This window comes from Salvelinus namaycush, chromosome 16, assembly GCF_016432855.1.
Source record: "Salvelinus namaycush isolate Seneca chromosome 16, SaNama_1.0, whole genome shotgun sequence".
In the NCBI taxonomy this organism is placed as follows: Eukaryota; Metazoa; Chordata; class Actinopteri; order Salmoniformes; family Salmonidae; genus Salvelinus; species Salvelinus namaycush.
In genome coordinates this window covers 19,286,846-19,306,849 of record NC_052322.1, presented here as the reverse complement: position 1 = coordinate 19,306,849, position 20,004 = coordinate 19,286,846, and the positions used below count along the sequence as shown (strand labels likewise).

General features: G+C 41.4%; 1 protein-coding gene across 1 annotated transcript; it reads right to left on the bottom strand.

The window, feature by feature from the left end:
• Positions 1 to 219: 219 nt before the first annotated feature.
• LOC120061122 (PAN2-PAN3 deadenylation complex catalytic subunit PAN2-like) lies at positions 220 to 13,185 on the bottom strand. Its single transcript, XM_039010681.1, has 26 exons — positions 12,680 to 13,185; positions 12,055 to 12,355; positions 11,560 to 11,729; positions 11,180 to 11,300; positions 10,956 to 11,033; positions 10,564 to 10,834; positions 10,121 to 10,466; positions 9,632 to 9,728; positions 9,337 to 9,459; positions 9,055 to 9,174; positions 8,750 to 8,878; positions 6,148 to 6,347; positions 5,794 to 5,942; positions 5,574 to 5,680; positions 5,373 to 5,471; positions 5,036 to 5,127; positions 4,695 to 4,836; positions 4,258 to 4,395; positions 3,365 to 3,424; positions 3,168 to 3,258; positions 2,433 to 2,590; positions 2,024 to 2,167; positions 1,650 to 1,829; positions 1,260 to 1,353; positions 928 to 1,131; positions 220 to 786 (listed from the first exon to the last, which is right to left on the bottom strand). Exons 2-25 carry the CDS (start codon positions 12,340 to 12,342, stop codon positions 941 to 943), a joined length of 3,588 nt encoding a protein of 1,195 aa, XP_038866609.1. The 5' UTR covers positions 12,343 to 12,355; positions 12,680 to 13,185; the 3' UTR covers positions 220 to 786; positions 928 to 940.
• Positions 13,186 to 20,004: the final 6,819 nt, after the last annotated feature.

Genomic DNA, 20,004 nt, shown 5'->3' with positions numbered 1-20,004 from the left:
AAGCTGTTTGTGTCTTAACGACCGTTCCACAGGTGCATGTTCATTAATTGTTTATGGTTCATTGAACAAGCATGGGAAACAGTGTTTAAACCCTTTACAATGAATATCTGTGAAGTTATTTGGAAGACAGGGTCCTGAAAAAGGTAAGTTTCTTTTTTTGCTGAGTTTATATTCTGTTTTAATTACAGGCCTCTAGAAACATCACTACAAAAACTTCAGCACATTTTCAAAATACTATTCTTTGCCCATGTAGGCAGCATAATGTACAGCATAATAAAAAACATTCTTTACAAATCTAATGAAAAATAGAAAAGGAAAAATTAAATCAGAAATAGTTTTGGTTTATGCTTTGGAGAAGATCAAAACTGTTCAGTCCTTATTCAAATTCTGTACAGGCAAGCAAGGTTATGTGGAAAGTTGGGACACTGACACAACCTCGGTCAGGATTCTGCTCTTGTCGATGACTGGTCCAGTTTCATGTATGGGGGTCTTATTGAACTTATTGTAACTAGGGCTGTGACGTCATGGAATTTTTGATGGCGGTTATTGGTCAGCCAAATTACCGCGGTCATCATTATAACCTTTAAAATAGCAACAACAAAAAAATACAGTTATTTTATTTTCATGACGGTCTTCATCCATAACTCTTGGTTAAACGGTTGTACGGTAATTGTGTTAGCCCTAGTTGTAACAATACAAAAGAAAAAGCTGATTGAAATAGAGAGTGAATCAGTTTGTCTTCAGGCCCTCTTCACAGTCCCGTCATTGAGGGAAAGACAACTGTACCTGTGGGAGGGGACCACATTTAATCAGTGTGGATTGATTGATACTGTAAACTGCTAATAATAGTAAGTAAAGTTTAGTTAATCTCAATCATTTCTAAACCCCACCAACATTACACTCTCTAATGCTATGCCAGTTTCATACTTTTTGGGCTACCTTAACCATCTCCTGTGTCACAGTCCGGGACTTTCCAGTCCATCTTGCGGCCTTTCTCGTAGAGTCCCTTCAGAACTTTGCGGACTTCGTTGTTTCCTCCTCCACGACTCAGTTCCAGGTACTTATTGTACAGCGAAAGTGCGGTGCGTGCATCCTCGATACTGTCATGGGTTTCACCCTGGATGTTAAGGTCTGGAGAAGCAAGTAGCAGTTTTGCCTTTTCACACAATTTTGTGTTACATGGAGAAATTTGGAAAATGTCAGACTAAGAAGTAATTTCTATATGAACAAAACAGTGGTTGAGGAGTATAAACTCTTACCCAGGAAGTACCAGGCGAGAAAGCGCAGAGAGATCATCCTCTTACGAGGCATATGGAACAGGTAGACTGTGTCAACTACCTGATCCTTCAGCACCTGAGCAAGGAAACATAAAAACACAGATGAGCTCCCAAACTCCCTCCACTGAAATGACCCTGTCTACTGTTTCTAGCTAACCAATAGGGCTGGAATACTGGACACAGATTAAGATTGGTTCTGGACTAAAAAGCCATTTTAAAGGACATTTTCCATTGAGCATTCTTTTTAGTCCGAGGCTTAATCTGTGTCTGGGAAACCGGACCATAATCTTTACTAAAACTGCAGCCAGGGGTATAGAAACAGGTAAATTTGGTTCAATTTCACAATCCGATATATTAAGTATACAAATTTACCAGCAAATTTATAACCCGGAAGTCCTTTTGTAAACCATGGCCAACAAAGCGCACTCCGGTGTCAATGAGGAAGCGCAGCTTCAGGTAAGTTGACTTCAGAGTGGTCAAGTGCTTAGAGGAAATCTTAGCATCTAGGTCCCCTGGTTTGATGCCTGAGTACTGGGTCAGATAGTCCACCACCTGCACCAGCAAAAGAGTGAAGTAGATTCAACTTCAAGAACTAAGATGAGTTGAATTTAGGTATTTTTGTTAAGAAGCTGTATTGTTCGTGGTTATTTAACATCCGATTTTACTGCAAAGCAATAATTATCGGAACATCCATCCATCCTGTTAAAGTACTCATATTATCGCCAGGTCGAGAGGGGCTGCATTACCTGCTCCTGAGTGGAGATGTAGTCGTCGATGAATGGTACTCCATCGTTGGGACCCTGACCGCGCACACAGGTGATCCGTGCCACAGACATCTGACTGGGCTTAATGGTAGACTTGGTACCGTCGCTGCGTAGCTCTGCCTCCTCCTACATACCCAAAGACATGGATTTGATCCATAGGGGGGAATTTAAACAGTGGATCTCCAAGCAGAGATGTTGATTATTAGCATAATTTCTATGATGCTAGGGTGAAGCTGCCCCTCCTATACACCTATTTAATGATTACGGTTAGGATCTGGGTAGGAAAAACTATTCCAAAACCGTAGCTGAAAAGGAACCTTCTAGATACATAGTTGACCTAGCACTCTGACTTATACACCAAATCTAGCAATCACACTTCTGCCAGACTGACCTGGTTGAGGGTTACAAACTCAGCGTCCAGTCCCACGAGGTCTCCGGCCTGGGGCATCTCACTGACCATGAGGGGGATGAATGTGGCGTGGCTCTTCCTCTGCTTCCTCGCCAGTGATGCCTCTGTCAGCAGCACACTGGCCTCGATGGGGTTTTTAACTGGGAAAGACCGACAGAAATCAAGTGTTGGGGTGGGGGTGTTATCAAACAGGTAATAAGTGCAGTCACACACAGTACCACAAACACCACCCATCTTCACAGAGGAGGTCAAGGTTACGTTGCGTACTGGTTTGGAATGACACCAAGACAAATATCCTGACGTGTTATGTATACTGAACAAAATTATAAATACAACTTGCAACAATTTCAAAGATTTTACTGAGTTACAGGTCATATAAGGAAATCAGTCAATTGAAATACTTTCATTAGGCCCTAATCTATGGATTTCACATGACTGGGAATACAGATATGCATCTCGTGGTCACAGATACCTTAAAAAAAGTGGGCCTCACAATGGGTCTCACTCACGATCTCGTCATGGTATTTCTGTGCATTCAAATTGGCATCGATAAAATGCAATTGTGTTTATGCCTGCCCATACCATAACCCCACCGCCACCATGGGGCACTTTGTTCAAAACGTTGACATCGGCCAACCGCTCGCACACACGACACCATACATGTAGTCTGCGGTTGTGAGGCCAGTTGGACATACTGCCAATGAGTGGATTGCTTACTGCGTAGGTCGTATTTGGAGTGGTAGTTTCTCTTGGCGTAATACAAGATGGCAGGCACCTTCCAGTTCACATCAAACTGTGCTGCTTCCGCCTGAAACACACAAACAAAAACACAAACACTTATTGTAGACTCCTGTTATATTTGAGGAATTAATAAGATATTTGATATGTTGATTCAATGAGTAATCAAAGATGACCTTGTCAATTGGCTCAATCAGGAAATCATTGAATAGATACCACTGCTGGTGTGTTACCCCCTTAAACCGCAACATGAACAAAAATAAATGAGTCAAATATGGTTTTCACATTATTATTATTAGCATATATACAATGAGTGTACAAAACACTAAGAATTCCTTCCTAATATTGAGTTAAACCCCCCCCTTTGCCCTCAGAACAGACTCAATTCGTCAGGGCATGGAATCTACAAGGAGTCGAAAGCGTTTCACAGGGATGCTGGCCCATGTTGACCCCAATGCTTCCCACAGTTGTGTCAAGTTGGCTGGTCGATGTCCTTTAAGTGGTGGATCATTCTTGATACACACAGGAAACTGTTGAGCATGGAAAACCCAGCAGCATTGCAGTTCTTGACACAAACCGGTGCACTTGGCATCCTACTACCATACCCCTTTCAAAAAACACAAATATTTTGTCTTGCCCATTCACCCTCTACATCTTTCTTTTTTTATTTTTTAAATGTAACCTTTATTTAACTAGGCAAGTCAGTTAAGAACAAATTCTTATTTACAATGACGGCCTACCCCGGCCAAATCTGGACGATGCTGGGCCAATTGTGCGCCGCCCTATGGGACTCTCAATCCCAGCCGGATGTGATGGCACACATACACAATCAGTCTAAATGCTTAAAAATCCTTCTTTAATGTCTCCTCGCCATCATCTACACTGATTGAAGTGGATTTAACAAGTGACATCAATAAGGGATTATAGCATTCACCTGGATTGACCTGGTCAATCTGTCATGGAAAGAGCAGGTGTTCTCAATGTTTTGTACACTCAGTGTAGCTTTCCATTCTCCTGATATCTGTTGATGTTCTTACTTTGGCTCTAACAGATCTATCCATCCACTCACCTCTTTTCTGACGTGATAGGTCTCTCCCACTTTGATGTGTGCTACCAGGTTTCCCCCGGTTCGAGCGTCCAGTACATGAGGCACAGTAACCACCAAATCATAGAGAGACGCTCCTTCAGCCTCCTCAGTGGAGCTCAGCTAAACGATTGGTTAAAGAAAAAGCATTTTCATACATACAGTACTAATACAGTTCATTCTATTAAACTGAAACCAGTACGGAAAAACAAAAACAAGCTAGAAGGAGCCAAATGGAAAAAACATCTTGGAAAATGATTTGGTGAGTGAACCTATGAATGTGAAGTAAACGTAGTTGTTGGCTGTTCTGTGTCTCTCACCTAGGGTTGCACAATTCCATGAACTTTCAATCAATTCCCTGGATTTCTTGAAAACCAGGGATTCTAAAAAACAATCCCAGAATTTTGAAACCCTTCTCTCACCTCTTCTTCCTCTGGCCAACTGCTTATCTCCAGGCCCTGGCTTTTGCTGATGGACATCTTCAGAGTGAGAGGGATCCAGATGTGACGCAGGTCCTCCACTCTGGTGTCAAAGGTCAGGCCCTCCGTATTGACCAGCCCATCCCTAAACAACATGGAGGTTATCAAAAGTGCATTGAGGGAAATTTGTATTTCAGTTTACTTCCTGAATTGGCCCCGACGCAGGGTAACATTTCAAAAACAAAATGTCAGATGATCATTGTTTTAACAAGCTTTCCCATCAATATTTCCTGAGAGTATGAACTCTCACTAGCCAAATATGTGGAAAGGTTCATCATTCGTACTCTAAGCACCACTCAGTTGGTTGTTGTGGTGGAGGTTCTTTGGGCTTATGGGGTTCCATTTCCTCTTTCTTCTTGGCCTTGATGAAAGCGTACTGTGGAGAGAGAGGAACAGCTTGATTCACTATAATAACTTTGTGGCAAAATATTACTGACACTGGAAACACAAACAACACCATCGGGATAATAGAAGTACTAAATCTGTAATGTGCTCCTGTAGCTCCTGTAAATATATGGCCAACATGTCATTGTAAATATCAATAGCAGTCTGTATTCAGCATTTGCCATTGTAGGAGGAAAAACTCAAGCGGTCGATTATGGTTTGGATTTAAGAGCTCACCTCTGCCTGAGCCTTCCAGAACTCAGCTTCTTTGACACTGTTCACCTCACAGTTAATGACCAGTACATCAGGAAGGCAGCGGATGTTCCGTGTCTGCACCTAGCGATAGATGGATACAGGAAAAACACATTAAAGAATCGACTCAAACAATAAACAAACAAATTTTAAAACTAAAAAAGGTTTTTAAAAAGTGTCACTTACTGTGGGCTGGTACTTTTCACAGTTCTCACACCATGCCTGTGTACTCTGCTCCAGACATATACTCTTCTTCAGGATCTCAGCAAAGTCGTACTCCTTTATCGTCTTATCTAACAGAATAGGGTTTACAGTAAAACATCAATATATGATCAATTGTACTACCCAAATAACAGTGATACTAGTCAAATACTTGCAGAGTAAAGATGATTAGGGGAAAACTTACCAAGTGAGTTCTGCTCAGGGTAGTGCATGGTGAAGAGCAAGGTGAGAGAGGAGCGTACTGTCTCCTTTCCACAGCGACACAGGCTGCTGTTCTCAACCTCACACCCAAACTGCCTTCCGATGACAGACTCGCCTGAGGAGCCCAGAGCACTGTCCCAACAGAGCATTAAAGAATTATCAAGCCAAAGTCATCACTAAACACAAATAGAAGATGCTCTAGTATACACTAAATAAATGTTAAATGCTGATTTACTTCCTAACATTGAGAGTTTAAGAAATGCACATCATTTTAACTAGTATCTTTTTTTGGGGGGGGGGCTGTTAAAAATGTAAAACAAAAGGAAAAAGGTGTCACCTGCTGCTGGCTCCTCGGTAGGCCTGTGGCCCCTCCTGCTCCTGGGTCTCCTGGTGGAGCTGGGTTAGAATGAAGCGGTTCCAGCTCTGGATGAGACGACCCAGCCTGGCCTTCCCCGTCTGCTCATCAGAGTCAGCCAGGATTAGGCCCAGGGCAGACGCCTCTGGGATTGTTCGGAAAGCTCGGAGGAAATTACTGGCCTTTGGGAGGGGTTAGAGGGGACAGTGGTTGCAATGAGTGAATGGCCATGGGAGTAGGCAGCAGGATGGTTCAATTATGGTCCGTCAGTTCAGTGCATACATAAACACATTACAGTACTCTATTACCTCTATTACAACTGCATCAAACTCTTTATTACAACTCTATTACATCTACATAAGAACATTACTACAGGGGTCTATGATTTTGTATTGAGAGATGGACCATATGACAGAGTGTGAGATGTGTCATGGCTGTCGGTGGCATAGAGCTAGAATGAATAGAGTGGCTTGGAACCTCTGACCCTACAGGTCGTCACTTGTTACCACAGCCAAAGTCAGAAGGCCCACCGACTCGACCAATCAAATGAGGAAGTGCGATAACGCGTATGCCGGTTTACCGTTCATGGGAAACGACCAATCAGATGAGGGAGTGTGATGACACGTATGCCAACCGGCTCGCAGGGCAGATAAGAGACATGGATTTCTCTTATCTATTGATGCGTCAATGATTTGGTTATTTATTAGCTATAATAAAACCAACCGTTATAAATGAAGTGTTAATCAGATGTCTTATTCTTACTCATGGTTACTTGTCTTAACCCAAAATAGGTTTACTCCAATAGCTGCATTGTTTTTAAAATGGCATGTAGACAAATAGATTTACACATTACATTGACATAGTAGTCTTTTAGCAGACGCTCTTATCCAGAGCGACTTACAAGAGCAATTAGGGTTAGTGACTTGCTCAAGGGCATAACGACTGATTTTTCACCTGGTCGGCTCGGGGATTCGAACCAGCAACCTTTCAGATACAGTCCCAACGCTCTTAACAGCTAGGCTACCTGCCGCCCATCTTGAGTTTAGATTTTTATGTTCAATATCCACAAGTAAAACGTACACAGTTTCAGACATTTCCATTTTTTAAAAATGGCTGACTTAACATGAAAACATCAACCCTGTTACTTTATTTTGCACCTAGGCACTTAAATTACACCGAGTATACAAAACGTTAAGGACACGTGCTCTTTCCATGATAGACTGGCTTGGTGAATCCATGTGAAAGCTATGATCCCTTATTGATGTCACTTGTTAAATCCACTTCAACCAGTGTAGATGAAAGGGAGGAGACAGGTTAAAGAAGGATTTTTAAGCCAACTTGACACAACTGTGGGAAGCATTGGAGTCAACATGGGCCAGCATCCCTGTTGAACACTTTCGACACCTTGTAGAGTCCATGCCCCGAATGGAGACTGTTCTGAGGGCAAAAGTGTGTGTGTGTGTGTGTGGGGGGGGGGGGTCTTCATTTTTGATATACTCAGTGTATTTAACTCCACATAGCCTTGCGGTCCACCTTTTTTGTATTTTGTACCAGTTTCCGTCTCTGTACAAAGGCATGGTCTTCAAGCTAAAGAAGTGGTGTTTGTGGTACTGTGTGTGACTGCACTTATTACCCGTTTGATAACACCCCCACCCCAACACTTGATTTCTGTCAGTCTTTCCCAGTTAAAAACACTTCCCATCGAGGCCAGTGTGCTGCTGACAGAGGCATCACTGGCGAGGAAGCAGAAGAAGAGCCACGCCACATTCATCCCCCTCATGGTCAGTGAGATGCCCCAGGCCGGAGACCTCGTGGGACTGGACGCTGAGTTTGTCACCCTCAACCAGGTCAGTCTGGCAGAAGTGTGATTGCTAGATTTGGTGTATAAATCAGAGTGCTAGGTCAACTATGTATCTCAAAGGTTCCTCTAAGGTACAGTTTTGGATAAGTTTTTCCTACCCAGATCCTTAACTGAAACTCAGTAAAATCTTTGAAATTGTTGTATGTTGCGTTTATATTTTTGTTCAGTGTTTATGTGTACTTCACACTGTTGAGGTAAAAAATCTGAGTATAATGCTGTATGGATGTGAAACCCAATACATGTTCATGTCATCATCACCAGTCAATTGCATTACAGTTAAAAACGACTCACTACCACCACTGATTTCTGTATGCTAGCTATGCTACCAGTTTATACGAATGGGAGTAGCATTTAGCAGTCACTTCTAAACCTGAAAAGGGACAACTTCTAAATGCAGCAAAAATAGCTAAATGTATGCACCATCAGACTTTAGTAAACACATCAATCATGACGGATTTGATGAATAACCACTTCGTTAGATTAGATTTGTTGAATGTGCCCCAATCTGGCAACCTTCTATCCCCCACAGTCTGCGTTCCATTGATTTATTTACCACATCTATGTCGGTTGAGTTAACTTAACAAATCACAGCACAGATTGAAGGGAATAATTCCTGCATTTACTTCCTGGCACGGGTACACTCAAAATGGCTGCCAGTCCACCCATTATGCCATCATTGACTTGAATGGAGAAGGCCTTTCTATTCCTATGATCGGTGGCTACCTGACAGGGGTCTCCTCGTGACAGGTCCAGCATGTGGAAGAGGAAGCCCAGCTCACACGCCAGACAGAACTCCTTCTGACACAGGTGGTTCTGGACCAGGCAGCGGATTGGCTCCAGGAAATACAACACCTAACCAATTAGACACACAGGGAAAACACACACTGAAATAATCTTACAACATTTTCATTTGTAAATGGGAACAAATAATGTACAAATAATCATGAGCTCGATAAACTAAACAAATATAAATCAACCTTGGTATACTTACAGTATATAAATAAACGCCACTCATTTCCGATTCTCACCTGGATCATGCAGTTGCAGTAAGCATTGGGAATGTGAGGTTCAAGACCAGCAAACAGAGTCCTGTTGTAATGTTTGAAGTCAAAGTCCTCCAGGCCAAGTTTGGAGTATTTGATGGTGACCTGATGGACACAAAACAATCCAAGATGTCAGGTCTTAACGTTACCACAACAAGCTAGCCTCATCACCCACATTGAACTGTGCTCATAACACATATTCATACTAATAAACCACACATTTCAAAATTACAGGTAGATAACAATGTAATTAGTAAAGAGACACACCTTCCTGTATTTCTTGGGCACCATGTACAGGTGTGGTTCTTCATCTCGACCAAGAAGAGACTCAGTAACACCCTGATTGTAGTTATCATAGTCCAGCTCCACCTCCTTGATCTTGTAAGGAACCTGAAACACAGCAAACAAGTCATTGGGTCACCAAGAGAGGATTTCTATACAAGCCAAGCATAGCTCAGTATCCAACTCTTCCTGGATAACACTGCCTGGACAAAAAATGGATGAAAACCCATTGCTTCTGATGTTAAAAAAAATACACTGAATTTGTGGATGATTGATGTACCTGGTTCCGGGGACGTGTGCGAGGATTGGGAGCATAACCAATGAACCCTACAGAGTTCATAGTGCGCAGGATCTCTGGGTCCACTGGAGGTGCTCGTCTGGAGGATAAAAAGGTGAGAAATATTTTTATACTTACTTTAACTTAGTCATTTACATTTTAGTCCTTTAGCAGACACTCTTATCCAGAGTGACTTACAGTTCGTGCATTCATCTTAAGACAGCTAGGTGGGACAACCACATACCACAGTCGTAAGAAAATGTTACCTCAAAGAAGTTATCAGCAATCTGTGGTAGCAAGAAAATACACTTTTCGGGAGAGGGGAGAAGACAATTGATCCTTCTGGCACAAGAGAATATATCTACGGGAACTTTTGGGAAGAGATTGGCATTACCCCAGCTCAAGGTGCAGTGAATTCACCCCATAGCCTACTTCAACAGATCAAAGTCCCAAAAGGACACAACACTTGTCTTAAAACAATGTGTTAAGTACCTAGGGCTGGGAGTGGCCTGTGTGGTGACCCAGTCTGACAGCAGCGGCTCTGAGCTGTTCAAAGGCATGGGGATGAGGGACAAGGGCAACAGGTCATGGCTCCAGTCTAGCTGAGGCAAGGAGTCTACCAGACAGGGCAGCGCAAACTCTGTCTCCCGTGAGTAGCTGTTGTAGGAGACTTCTGGGGCGTCTGACCAAAGGTGCACACCTCCCCCAGAGTCCCCAAAAGCCAAAGCCTGCTTGCTGGAAGACACATCAAAGCTCATGAGCAACTGGCCCACGGTGTTGACATGGAAGACGTCAGCCAGGTTGGCTAGTCCAGTGGGCTCACAGAACTGGCACTCTCCTGAGGATGGAGGGAAAAGATGGTCAATTATTTTCTGCAGTCTGATAAATACAGCTAGCAGGCTACATAACAAACACATCCCCCATTTGATCAATACCTGTCTGTGAGATGATGGCCAGGCGTGACGTGTATGTAGGGATGAAGCGCAAGAAGAGGGGGTCCACGTGCACCTGGAGTGGTGTCACAGTGCGCATCATGCGCAGGTCAAACACCATGAGGAAGCGGTCACACGCCAGTCTGTTCAGCCCTCGACTGGAGAACCCACATGCAGCCAGGAGGTTGCCATGGACATCGAAGTCTGACAGGCTACCGGAGAAGGCATCAAACTCATGTTCTAGCTTGAAAGTGCGCAGGTCACAAAGGGACACCTGGTTTTGTGGGAGGCAAGATGATGAGCTAAACGAATGGTTAAGTATGTAAAAAGCCCGAGTAGCATTTTCCAAACACTGAGAAACATGGGTGGCCTTGGGCCTCTCTTGTTGTCCTTACCTTCCCAGATGTGTTCCCACAGAATAAGAAACGATTGGACTGCCGCATGATAGCTACCCCTGGAGCCTCGACTGTGAACTAGGCATTGGAAGGAAAGATCACAATATTTACAATTATTCATCTATTCAATCACTTATTTTCAAGAGCCTATAGGCCAAAAAATACAGGCAAAATTATTTATTGCAACTATAGTTATATTTTCACATGCTGATGTTATGCAATACCTTTTGGGTCTGCTGCACAGTATTAAGGTCAAATTCAAGCACATAATTCTGTAGTCCACCCATGAGCATTGCATTGTTTTCTGTCATAAGCAGACTATGCATGTCAGCTCCCTCCTCCATTCTGAAATGTACACATTCATTAATTAAGACAATTGCACTATACTGTACAGTATTCAAGATGCACATCCAAACTGAAGCTGTAACTTTGCTTCAACTGTATGTTGATTCTACAGATACATTTTTGCAAGCATCATTTCAGCACCCACCTTTGAACCGAAGCAAACATGGCTGCATGGCTCGCATAATAACATTAATGGGTTATCAGTGAGAACTAAATCAGTAAGAACTACAATGTGCAAAAGATTTTGCATGACACTCACGGGTAGTCGAACATTACGAGGCCTCCACGAGTTTGGCATTTGAGATTACTCTTAGAGAGAAACAGAACCCCCGTCTCCATGCTCTGAATCTGACGAATGTCATCAGTCGAGTGCGCCTGGAAAGATGAGTAGCGGCCCATGGTCGAACCAAAGAAGGACATTGCATGTCCCTATGGTAAAGAGAGTGGGGAAACAAGTTAATATCACTGGGAAAAAAGGTGCCGAATAGCCCATATCGCAAAATTACACAAAAAGTGCCAACTGAAACAAAAGTGAACAAAACATTTGGGGACACACATGTTCCAAGTACTAGTAATACCCTATTGGGTTGTTCCACCAAAAAGTACTGCGTAACACAATGATGTTACTTATAGATTACTTGGATATGAAGCGTGAAAATGCTAATATAGGTACCATCTAAGATAATCTAAGATAGTGGCTTGCTGAAATTACATGGAATGACCCTATTTTCGCACATAATAATTTGTCTCTTACCCTGTGGTTTCCCATCCAGAGTAGCTCCTCTTGCAGGTCAAAGTGAGTTGCTGTGACAGGAACGCCCACCTCTGCATGCACACTATGGAGCTCAGAGAACATCCCCTCCATCATGTGCACAGACTCGGGTACGGCCACGGGAAGACCCTCTGGATCAAGCTCCACACCTTGCAACAAACCCGGATTGAGTCGTGGATCCATCGAGGGCTCCCTACTCGGCTCTAGATTCCCATGGAGGGCGGGTGCGTATTCACCCATTCCTGGGTCCAGACCATCAAAGTTCATCATGAGGACATCTGTCCTGGAAATAAAATGGGTGCATGTTGTTCAAATAGTCTATAATCCAATTTGCAAGCCTGACTGTAGTAGCCAGTTAGCTACAGATTATGAATTATATTTAGGTAGCATTCTCATTAGGCCATCATTGTATATATAGAATTTGTTCTTAACTGACTAGCAGAGTTAAATAAAGGTTCAATAAAAATAAATAAATGAACAACACCAGTGACCTCTTGGCGTAACAGAGGTGTATTCATTCCGCAGATTCTGTTCCAAAACGTTTTTTAAACGGAAGCAAACATAATGAAATGTGGAAGAATTTACCGCTGAGGTATATGGGACTTACCTGAATTTGTCCAATAGAAACTTATTTTAGTTGCACGTTTTGCAACTGTTTGGACTAATGATTACACCCCAGCTAATCTAGCCCTGTCAGCATGCTAAGCATAATAGGTAACCATCAGGGCTATAGTTGTTGGTTTGCTGTATTCGTAAACTAAGTAAGAATTACAATATTGCTATACTGGATTGCAATAGTACAGTGTTCATTATTTTTAAGGCAATTAAAAGAAAACAAACTAGTTTGCTGTATCGGCCCAACATGTGCGGATTTCATGCAACTGTTTGCTAGCTAACTAACGTTAGCGACGTTAGTAAGCATGAGCTACAGTTTGGATAACACAACTCCTAATACGAATCCCATGTTCAAAATCAATGGAAACGAAGACATTATTAATTGACTAAATGTATAGCTGTACACTGTGCCCCAAATAATAGCTTCTCAGTTGCTAATTTTGTTTTGTAGATTTCTTTGCATCCATGATTGCTTCATTCATAATAACAATAAAACCAACGAGCAACCAAGTACTTCCGGAGCAAATAGTGTCGCTACATTCACGGAACGACAAAGTTCAGAACCAACCCTCAATTTTCTTATTCTTCATCCAATATGTTGCATTACCGCCACCTACTAAACTGGAGTACAACTCCCTTATACTTTGCTTGAAAAATAAATAAACAAATACCCTACCATCTAACACTACATTATCAACAAAAATTCAAAAAATAAATCAAATATAAATATCACCCTACTTCACTATTTAAATCTATTTAGTCCTACCTCATGCCAACAACCTGAAAGGATGGGACATCACCACTTAACACACCCTGTAACTCTTCTGATGTCAAGTCTCGCACACCCAAATACTTCTCTGCAGCTGCCACCACAACCTACATTTTCTGCAACTTACATTCCATCCCTGCAGTACAGTTGATAACCATTGCTATAAATGCTAAAAATGCAATCTTACTGAAACATGTATCACTTGTTGGCCTATCCCTCTGTACTGGTACAGATCTACTCCTCTCAGGATCCCTCCCCCTTGACCCATCTTCCTCTACTTGCTTCACTGCCTCAGCATATGACAACTTCTGCACTACTCTAACCCTGGAAACATCCACCTGCCTCTCTCGCACAGAACATTTCTGACCCCAGCCCCATGAGCAATCCTACAATTAACACATACCACTACTTTCCCCAATGCTACACATTCCTTTGTCTCATGCCCTTCTGCACACTTCTCACACCTAGGAACCTCCCTCCTACACACTGCTGCCACATGCCCATAAGCTTGACACCTGTAACAATTCGGTACAAAGGTTTGTAAAGGATAACTTATATATCCTAACATCACTTTGTCGGGCAAAGACTCAACATCAAAACTCAAAAGAACAGACAATGACTCTTCTGTTTCACCACTCTCGCCACCCTGTCTGCGTCGCACCAAATGACGAGCATCACAAACACCGGGAATCTTCCCCTTCAGTTGGTCAACTTTAACATTTACTGCTACCCCAGTAATCACTCCTTTCAATGGTGCCCTTTTCTTGAGAGTGAAACAATTCACATTTCTTGCTCCCATTCGTATAACGCCGAGCGCCTTCTACCCTCACCTATTCCAAAGTACCCAAATCTGTTTTCACCCACCCTGAAACCACAAATGGATCAGCCAAAAGGCAAGGGGCCACTTTTTCCAAAAACTTCACTCCTACTGTCACAGGCTCAGCTTTATCTCAACCCTTGGTGCAAGCCTCGGGCTCCGAGAACTTCACCACACCTACCACCTCCGATACTTTGCCCTCATTCCTTTCCATTTCTCCTTCTCTCTTCAGCTCACTCTGCTTATACTTTCTACCATTCTTCTTTAACAAACCATCTCCCTTTTTCTGCCATTTTTAACTGACTCAAGCTCACTATCTTCCTCCCTCTCTCTCTTAGACCTCCTCTGCCTCTCTTTTCCCTCCATTCCTCCTCCATATACCAAGTATACGTCTCCTTATGATAATACTGTGCTTCTCCTGACATATATCTTGTTCTTGCTTTCTCAAGGGACGCCATTTAACCGGCTGTCACAATCTCCATTCAATCAGTACGAACCCCTTGGGATGTTGCACTCAACAGTGCATCCCACTTATAATGCAGCTGCTTCGTCTTGATGTTATTCCAAACTCTCAATGTTAAAAACATTGCAGTCGATTGTAGGTAAAGTGTTGGTAGTCTAATGTTAATTTTACAGTGAAAAGTAAATCCTTGAACTCTCACCTCTTTGGCTGTGCAGTAGGCCACACAATTTAATGTTTTTTTGTTTTTTTGTGAAGCATATGCTTCGGCCTAATCTAGATCTGATGAAATGTATGTTTTGAACCTGGGTGGGAATCAGAACATAGACTATTCTAATACAGGCCTGATGGCAAGTGTTTGTGTTTTGGGAGTTGCCTGTTCTCAACTGAAGACATTTTTGTGTTGATCATGCATATTCACACATTGGCTCCACCAGACCAGTGAATTTGAATACATTTCTGTTCTACATTTCCTTCCCTTTATCTTTCCTTGTGAAATAAAAACATGTTCTCTAATTTAAACAAAGAACAATAGATGTGTTCTCATACTTATACATAACAATGACATTATTCATTGCGGTATTTGCCTGTGTACTTTTCAGTGTAGGCCTAACCTCCATTTTAGTGGTCAACAAAATATTCTTCTCATGATAAGAATTTGTCAGAGGCTCAAGAAGCAAGCGGAAAGTTTACACTACTCACAGCCCCACACATTAGAAGCCATGAATGTACATTTCACAGTGGTTCTTTATGTAACAAATGTTGGCTAATTTCACTTGAAAGCTGTAGTTATACAGATGCCAAACTGCAAAATACATTACAAAAGAGGAAATCCATCTGTAAATGATGATGACAGAGCTAGCCAACAAGAGTAATTGATGAAATGTCATCAATGAAATGTCATCAATTGAAATTCTTCTTGTATAATTTTGAGTCAAAAAGTTTGAAAGAGTTTGAATCATTATGCAGAGTTGTTGGCTTAATGTATTTTATCAAATATAAAACATAATTTTATTAAAAAGTGGTTTTATTTTGGGGGAATATTCATCAGGCAAGAGTACTTTAAACTTAAATATCTAGGGCTAGGCCTATTAAATAACCAGTTTAACACCTTTTTAAATAAACAAGACAAATATTTTAATAAAACAGCAATTAGGCTTCAAAACAATTGTATTCACTATGAACCATTTGATGAATAGGTGTGCGTTTGGGTCGATTAGGCTAATTAAGACTTTTAGCTTGCATACTTATTTTCTATAAAAGTCCCAAGCTCTACAAATTGAATAGGGTATAAGTGCATTTATTGTCTGCACTCATACTGTCAGGTGAACACATACGCTACAATAATTTCAATAATAAATAGACAACATTGGTTCATTTGTCATTGGAAAATAGTCAAATGCTTTGCAAACACATTCTTTACAATATGGCGTGGACAACATTAACGAAAACGAAACTCCACATTTGAACTCTATTGGCTATAGGCTAAAACTCACCTGAAGGATGCCCCGGGAAAGTCCTCGCGTGACTCACCGGCCTGTATAAGCATATAAATGGACAGGGACTCCGCTGCAATGTCACCGACACTGCGATTTATAAACACATGCAATACGGACCTGCAGAACTGCAATCAATCGTAGAAGAAATCAGAGTCATGTACCTGCCGTTCATAACCGTTGTTAGCCTTCTTGCGGTATTTACAGTTGCATTAGGCGCTCCAGTTAACCAAACAGTTGGAATCAGTTGGAATAAAGTCACAGAGGGCTCTTTAAAACTAAATGAACTTGCTAAAAGACTCTTAACTGAGGTAAGTTGATTATCATCAGTATTCAGTATTGATAATGGTAGGGTGATGATAAAACCGAATTAAAGTAGGCCTAAACTACCCTGGTTCTTGATGCTTTTGTGGGACATTTGGTACCTATTAGTTAAAAACAGGTTCAATTAACGTTGTTTCCACTTTATTTCAACCCCAAAATCAATGTGATGACGTTGAATCAACGTGAGACATTTATTGGATTTGACAAAAGTAATACATTTAAGAGCATTTCGTCATTTTTCCGCCCAACTTTTTACCGAAATCCAATGACATTGTGTTTAAAAAAAAAGTTAAATTCACTTTAGTTGACAACTCAATCAAATGTAAATCAAAACTAGATGTTGAACTGACGTCTGTGCCCAGTGGGTAGTCTGACCGTTAGAAGTGGAAATTAATAGGTGCCTGCCACAGATAGGCAACTTGTATTGAATCTGCCTCTGAAACATTTAATCATGTCCTGCAGGAGCTCAGTCATTTGAAAAATGTGGAAAGAGTTGTCAAAGGGCCAAGAGTGCTGGTGGAAGCCACAGACAAATGTGATCCAAAAAACCTAAGAGCAGATTCAATGGTAAGTCACAACTTCCATTCGGTTCCATTCTGATAGTGAGTTAACTTGGACCAACAACTTCAATAAGACACATATGTGGTCAATGGTTATACAAATGCAATTTTTTTCTAAATGTTTAAAGCACTAACCAATTCTATCATCGGTCAGACACAAATGCTAATTTTTTGAGAAACAAATACACAACACCAAGTGTACAAAACTGAGATGATTAATCACCTTTTGTCTTTTTTACCATGATCCACCTAAGCCTTGTCTTAAGAAGATGGTTTTTGTTCTGAAGAACTACAGTACAGTATTTGGGATAATTAGTCAGTTCAAGAATAACTGTGCAAAAACTGGAAAGATGGTGAACACAGTACTGAAAGAACTCCTTTTAGAATTGAAGGTAAGTCCAGTGTATTTGATGTCTGAACCTACTGATGTCTCAATCTACAGAATCATATTTCAATAATTTATTAATTGAGGGGCTGCATATCCTTACTCTTAATTGTTTTGTAGGAGCCCCATCCTCATTCAGAAGAGAAGTGGCAGGAAGTGAAGAGCTGGGAAGAGCCAGGACTGTGCCGTGACAATATTGAGAAGCTGTTCTCCTTCTCCATCCTCATGGCTCGGGTCTTTGCCCCTGGTGATCCTGCAAAACACATACTGGATTCGCCTAAATATTGTATCTAGAGCTGCGAAGCAGGCCACAATTGATTCGTCATCTGTGATCTGTTTCAGTATTAGACAACTTAGTAGTAGATGGACATCTACATTCATTGTACGATCAATTTGGTCAAAATAGTCTGAAATGACAAGTAACTTTTGTGGTGTTGTATGTTATTACAATGTTTCATAAACATTTCATTAACACACTTATATATCTGCCTGTGTTCCACTTTGGAACAGTTGTTTATATTTAGGAATATATTTATATATGTATCTATTCATCTTAATATATTTATCAAATGTATGAAATTGTGAAGTAACTTAACATATTTTTAACATATGTATTTATTTAACTTATTTCATTTATGTTAACACCTATTTATCTGCCAATGTAATATTTTTTAAACAAAATGTATTTATTATTGGATATCATTTTCCACGTGTTAAATTGCTTAAAACAATAAACAACTTTTAACTTTGAACTCTTGTTGTGATATCTTGTTGTGTCAATAACATGTCTATATTTGCCCTTACATCTACTGTAGGGATGGATTGACCACCTTTCAATTCTGGAAAATGCCAGATGGGCTGGACCATTTTTTTTAGTTGGCTGGGCTGGTCAAAATTGACACACACTCCTAATTTTTTGTTGCTGATAAAAATAAAACAATGAAAAATATGTTTTTTATTTGTTTTTTGAGCAATTTCTCTGTTCTAATCTACACTAAACAAAAATATAAATGTGTAACAGTATAACTTTAGTCCGTCCCCTCGCCCATAAACCGGGCGCTAACCAGGGACCCTCTGCACACATCAACAACTGACACCCACGAAGCATCGTTACCCATCGCTCCACAAAGGCCCTTGCGGAGCAAAGGGAACCACGACTTTAAGGTCTCAAAGCGAGTGACGTCACCGATTGAAACGCTATTAGCGCGCACCACCGCTAACTAGCTAGCCATTTCACATCGGTTACAAATGCAACATGTAAAGTGTTGGTACCATGTTTCTAGAGCTGGGGGGGGGGGGGAATAAATTTTCCATAAGCACAAAAAGCTTATTTCTCTCAAATTTTGTGCACACATTTATTCATATCTCTGTTAGTGAGCATTTATCATTTGCCAAGATAATCCATCCACTTGACAGGTGTGGCATATCAATAATCTGATTAAACGGCATGATCATTACACAGGTGCACCTTGTGCTGGAGACAATAAAAGGCCACTTTAAAATGTGCAGTTTTGTCTCACATCACAATGCCACAGATGTCTCAAGATTGAGGGAGCATGCAATTGACACGCTGACTGCAGGAATGTCTGCCAGAGCTGTTGCCAGATAATTAAATGTTCATTTGTCTTCAATAAGCTGCCTCCAATGTCGTTTTAGAGCATTTGGCAATACGTAAAACCAGCTTCACAACCCCAGACCATGCGTAAATATGCCAGCCCAGGACCTCCACATCGGTCTTCTTCACCTGTGGGATCGTCTTTGAAATTGTTACATGTTTTGTTTATATTTTTGTTCAGTATATAATGAGGCTTTAGCCGATCAATGGGCAAAGGCCGGCCCCCCTACCAAGATGGGCCGGGCTGGTTTTCTGATAGGCTGAGCTGAGGTCACGCAAACTCATTCAAAGTCAAATGCAGCATTAGCAAAGAGACCTGTCCAGACTCTGTCATCAGTTAGACAGCCAAGATCATGGATCGTAAAAAACGGAAAGGGTGCCTACAAACCTAGAAAGAGCACATTCTACATTGTCACCTCACTCAAAATGTCTTATTTTTGGGGCGGCTAAAACTATAAATTGGTCAAAAACTATTATCCTCATGGATTCATGTAATGGAAGTGTCTGCCCTGCTGCTGTGATGAGCGAGTCACTCTCCTCTCCTCCCATGTGCTTGAGAGAAAATTTGTTCTGATCATATAACATTTAAAAATGCAATTGTGTGAAAAACACAGCTTAGGAAGCTTCGTACCCTTGGCCCTGTCGAAGAGTGGAGAGTTTAATCTTTCTGTAGGTATAATTTGTATTTATCAACTTTCAGTATTCATCTCAATAGCAATTCTTTTACAACCAAGATATTTGATATGGCTTTGAGATATGGAGCGGCACGTACGCGAATTGTAAACCGGCCATTGTGAGGGAATAGGCCTATAGGTCTCATGGGTATTAGCCTACAACTGTGTTTTGTGTTTCCACCTCAGGTGTTGAACCCCAATTTAATAAGCCTATGAT

Bases quoted from the DNA above. Each gene is read 5' to 3' on its own strand.
- LOC120061122 (XM_039010681.1), bottom strand. From the start codon at position 12,342: ATGATGAACTTTGATGGTCTGGACCCAGGAATGGGTGAATACGCACCC. The intron at 10,467-10,563 runs GTATTGATCAAA...CTCCATCCTCAG, and splicing joins GGCCATCATCTCACAGACAG to GAGAGTGCCAGTTCTGTGAG. The intron at 3,259-3,364 runs GTCATCTTTGAT...TGTGTGTTTCAG, and splicing joins TGATTGAGCCAATTGACAAG to GCGGAAGCAGCACAGTTTGA.